General features: G+C 33.0%; 1 protein-coding gene across 2 annotated transcripts; it reads left to right on the top strand.

Moving 5' to 3' along the window:
• The first annotated feature begins 1,847 nt into the window (after window positions 1–1,847).
• LOC115981921 lies at window positions 1,848–3,793 on the top strand. 2 transcript variants are annotated; one of them, XM_031104360.1, is made up of 3 exons: window positions 1,848–2,072; window positions 2,215–2,400; window positions 3,212–3,793. In XM_031104360.1, exons 1-3 carry the CDS (start codon window positions 2,034–2,036, stop codon window positions 3,503–3,505), a joined length of 519 nt encoding a protein of 172 aa, XP_030960220.1. In that variant the 5' UTR covers window positions 1,848–2,033; the 3' UTR covers window positions 3,506–3,793. The 2 variants fall into 2 exon arrangements, with proteins under 2 accessions (XP_030960220.1, XP_030960221.1); XM_031104361.1 differs by having other exon boundaries at window positions 3,239–3,755.
• Window positions 3,794–4,690: the final 897 nt, after the last annotated feature.

Here is a 4,690-nt window from a genome sequence, read left to right as displayed (position 1 = left end):
AGTTGCATGCACAATTATTATGAGAGAACAGATTGTAATTCACCCTTTAAACTTTCTACATTTTTAACTCTTTTTTTTTTTTAATTTCAAAAAAGAAAAAAAATATATATGAAAGAACAAATTTAAAAAGGGATAAAAGGGTAAAGTACACTTCTCCCCCCCGCCCCCTCCCCCTTTTCATCTACTAGTTCATTCACAATTTTCCTTCTAAACTATAAAATTGACTAACGTCACTCCTTAACTATTGGAAATAATTAAATACCCTCTACCCTTTTTTTTTATTGCTATTAACACAATGGAATCTTTTGATTCCTTTAATATTCCAATGAAATGACTAAAATATCCTTGAGGGGAAATTGCAAATTACCCATAGTTAATTAAGGAGGCAAAAGTACAAATAACACAATAAATAAAGGGAGTAATAAAAAATGACCCAACATTTTTGTATCATACCATTCAAAGAACCCAAAAGATGCATTTTGTTTGTATTTACCATGACTGAAAAACCTTCTTCAAATCATAATGCACTATTGTTACATTCATTGTGGAGCTCGAGACAGTCATTAACATTCATTTTGCTAGCTTATACTATTGTTACTTGAATATGACATTTTCATATCTACCAAAAAACCATTATGCACTATCATACTACTTTTTAATTTTGGGATTTTGTTTCAAATTATGGGGTTTTTGTTTCAGATTTAGGATTGATGGCTTAAGCCATTTGTTTTGGTTGACTGATTTTGAGGTATCGGAATATTGGGGATTAGATTTTCCATAGTTAGTTTATAGTTTGAATGGTAATTATTTGAGAAAATATCCAAGCAATTCAAAGTAGTATAATGGTGCATTCTCAAGGAATTGGTTTAGTCGCGGTAGTATAGTGATTCATAATGGTCTGGTTTGTAGGTGTGAAAATTTTATATTCAAGTAATAGGTATAAGTCAGCAAAGGAATGTTACTGGTTGTCTCAGAATCCACTGAAAACAATGTTCTCGAATGAGAATTTTAGAATGTTTTTTAAATGTAGTAAAAAAAAAAAAAAAAAAAAAGTCTTGTGGGTTCTTGAATGGCATGATCCAAAAATGTTGGGTCATTTGCAATTCCACAAGGGTATTTTAGTAACATTGGTATGGAATATTAAAGGAATCAGAAGATTTTGTTATTTGTTAATAGCTAAACAAACAACAGGGAGTATTTGCCTATTTTCAATAATTAAGTAGGGACATTGCATAATTTTATAGTTTCAGAAATTTTATAGTTTCAGAAGAGAATTGTGAATGACCCAAAAGATAAAATAGGGAAAGTGTAATTTATCTCAAGTAAAAAGTTCAAAGATTAAAAATTTTCAAATCTAAGTAGGCTTTTTAACTTTCATTCGAATGAACGAACACTGAAACATTGGATGAGGTATTGCATTGTTACCATTGTATGTAGAGACTCCAACATACATTATAGGTCACTTTACAATCGATTACATTGAAATGAACAAACGGCTACTAAAAAGTGTGTATAGACAGGCCTCTATCTCGTGCTTTCCGCTCCGACACTCTTTGCTTTGCCTCTCATCTTTTTACTACAACAAGGGTATCCTGGCAAAGCAAAACATGATAACAGCTAAGCTCATGTATGTACCGCTATCTCCTACATTTTCAATCTTCTGCAAAACCAAGAAAAGCAGAAAGTAGGAGATTGTTAAGATTTTTTTCAACCAAATTGCTACTGTTTTTAAAGCAACAAAGTGAAAGGTAAAAAAAAGCTCTCTCGTTCTTATGGGTGAGAGATAGGGACCCAATAAAGAAAGGAAAAGGTTAAGAATAAAGTACTTCACAAAATCACAAAAAGAGGAAAATGGTGGGAATCTTTCTTCGTCGTCCACTGTGCAGTTGATCCCACAGCGCCACCTCTCTCATACCCTCATTTCTACTCCTTTTCATGCTCACTTTATCTTTTCAGTTTTCCTTTCTCACTCTCTCTCTCTCTCTCTCTCACACACACATACGGACAAAGTTGGATTTGTTCTGATTCTCATTATGAACATTTCTATGGGATTTTCTTGTGAGGGTGATTATGTAAGTCTCTCTCTCTCTCTCTCTCTCTCTTCCTCTCTTGTTTTCACAGCTATGGTATTACATTAGCTATCTTTTTATTTAAATATGCTTGTTATATGTGAATTTTACTTTAGTTTCATATGCTAAGTTGCTTCTTTTTTAGGATGCAAATGAAAGCGAAGTTCCACTGATAGATGAAAGCAGAGACGCAAGATACAGGGTTGGTATGGATTGGCACCATCTTGAGGTTGAAGTGGACATGGATTTCTGGCCAGTTGAACACCCAATGGAGCCACCGGATGAAGATCGACCAGTGAAATGTCCAATGCCTGATTCTACTGTTATCAATGTAAGAATGTTTCAATTATTTTCGTTAAATTCAAATTCCATTCATGTTTCATCCTTCATTCTTGGTTGATTGTATTGATGTTTCCTTAAGAGCATGTGCTTTTTGGCTCATTAGTCATGATATTTTTCTTTTTGGTTCTTTAAATATCTCACATTTTATATTTTAATGAATATTAATCCAACTAGCTCGGCTTTTCAGTCTCTTGATAGCCTCCTTAAACTTGAGTTAATCTCTCGTCAGCAATTACGGCTTTGTACATAATAGGATTATTGTAATTGGACAAAACTTAAGTGGGTACAATTCTGTATCTCAGGTTTCCCAATTTCCCAATTTAACGACGTTGTTGCATTAAGCAACAAACCACGTGATTAAATTTATTGTCATTAGAAGAAAGATGCCATTATGTTTTTATTTTTACTTTCTTTTGCTAGAAAATAAAATAAGTAGAGAGAGGTAACTTGAGTTGGCGTCTTCCACGTGATTGTATTAATTAATATAATCACATAATTGAATTTAATTAATGACAAAGTTAAGGTGCAGTTTGCAACTGCACCTAAGTTTTACTCGATAGAAAAAAAAAGTAGTGTTGCATTATGGTTTTAAGTTTTTTTAATATATGATTTTTGGCTTTATGTGTTAGTTATATTTTATTTTTTCAAATAATATGGTACTCCCCTTGTCCAATTATGCTCCCCTTTGATAAAGCACACATTTTAAGTTGGGATTGTTATATGTTTCTTTCCATTGCTACCCTTTGCTCCTATACGAATTATGTTCTTTCGAAAGTAATAAATGTAATGATAAATGGCAGTGTGAGAAAAGAATTTCATATGAACAGGAAGGAGGTGTGAATGAGAAAAGGATTGGTGAAAGCTTGAGAAAAAGAGCAGAAGCGACTGTGCCAGCAGCTGTGAACAGACAAAGAGTGGTTGCTGTGGATGCAGAGCCTCCTGTTCGAGCAGTACGAAAAAGGCACCACACTCTCACCCGTGGAGACTATATTATGACCCCTACAATGAGAACACCCTCTCTGCCTCCTCTCCCAAACCAGAACATTACCATCTTTCAAATGCTCCAGCAGTTTGACAAGTTTGAGTCTGAATAAACTATAATGAATGATTTGGTTCAAAACTTTGTTCGTATAAGCTTTTCTTAGCCCATTATTAGGAAGCCATGATACATTCATCTTGATTAGCAAATGGTGTAGCTGCTTCAGAACAAGAGAAATTCTAGATGTAGCAAGGAGTACTTTGTAATTCTACAGCTGTTTTGTTATCATATTTTGTATATTATCATCAGAACTTGTTGCAGCTTATATTACTTATAATATGGCAAAGATTTTATGCTTAAATTTACATATATGAACATCAATCAGAACATCTCCGATTATGTATCCTAAGTCTTAGATAAATTCACCTATTGGAAGCTCAATCTTAATTAGATTAATTTTCTGTGCTGATGGTGAGACTCAAAAGGACCATGAGTTCAACTTCTTTTTCAGGTGTAGCACCATTTTGTTTCCTGAAGACTAGGATTATTCTATACCCAGCTGGAAGGTAAATTTAGATTTATTAGGAATGACATTTACGACCAATGTCATTGCCATTACCAATCATTATCAAGTATAGATAAGGTTATTAATTTTATGACCATTATAATTACCAATCTTCTTCAATTTTTTTTTTTTTTTTTTTGGGTTGAACCAATCTTCTTCATTTGTATTTGAAATGGAAATGAATCGCTTTCGAGATTAAGGTTTAATTTTTATGAATTAAAAAATGTACCTAGTATCATCTCATTTAAAAATAAATTATCTTTTCTTACTCAATGAAATAAAATTTTAAATAATGTAATATTATACACTCCTTTTAATTTATGAAAAAGTAAATCTTCATCCTAAAAAAACCTCTCTCCATTGGCTCTTATTACATGGAGATCGGGTATTTGTCGTTGGTTCAATATTGGTTAATTATGAAACTTTAAAAGCAATCAAAAAAGACTTCCCATGCATGACCAGCTTTCACCAAAATACATGCATTCTTGCCCTCATAATGTTTCCCATTAGGCAGCAGGGAGTTCAGGCACCTTGTAAAAGATATCCTCCCCGCTAATGTGAAATTTCGTACATGCAAGACCATGAATAACATATTTAATTTCTGTGCAGTGAAGCCACCTAGAGAAGTAGCATCTGGTTATTCCCTTTAGTAGATATTAGCTACGTTTATTCGATTCAGGTGTCTCAATTTAATCAGACATTATTCAATCAAATCGCAATTTATGGTACAGGACA

This window comes from Quercus lobata, chromosome 3, assembly GCF_001633185.2.
Source record: "Quercus lobata isolate SW786 chromosome 3, ValleyOak3.0 Primary Assembly, whole genome shotgun sequence".
Taxonomy (NCBI): domain Eukaryota; kingdom Viridiplantae; phylum Streptophyta; class Magnoliopsida; order Fagales; family Fagaceae; genus Quercus; species Quercus lobata.
Note: the sequence above shows the minus strand (reverse complement) of the source record. Positions and strands in the feature narration are given on the sequence as shown.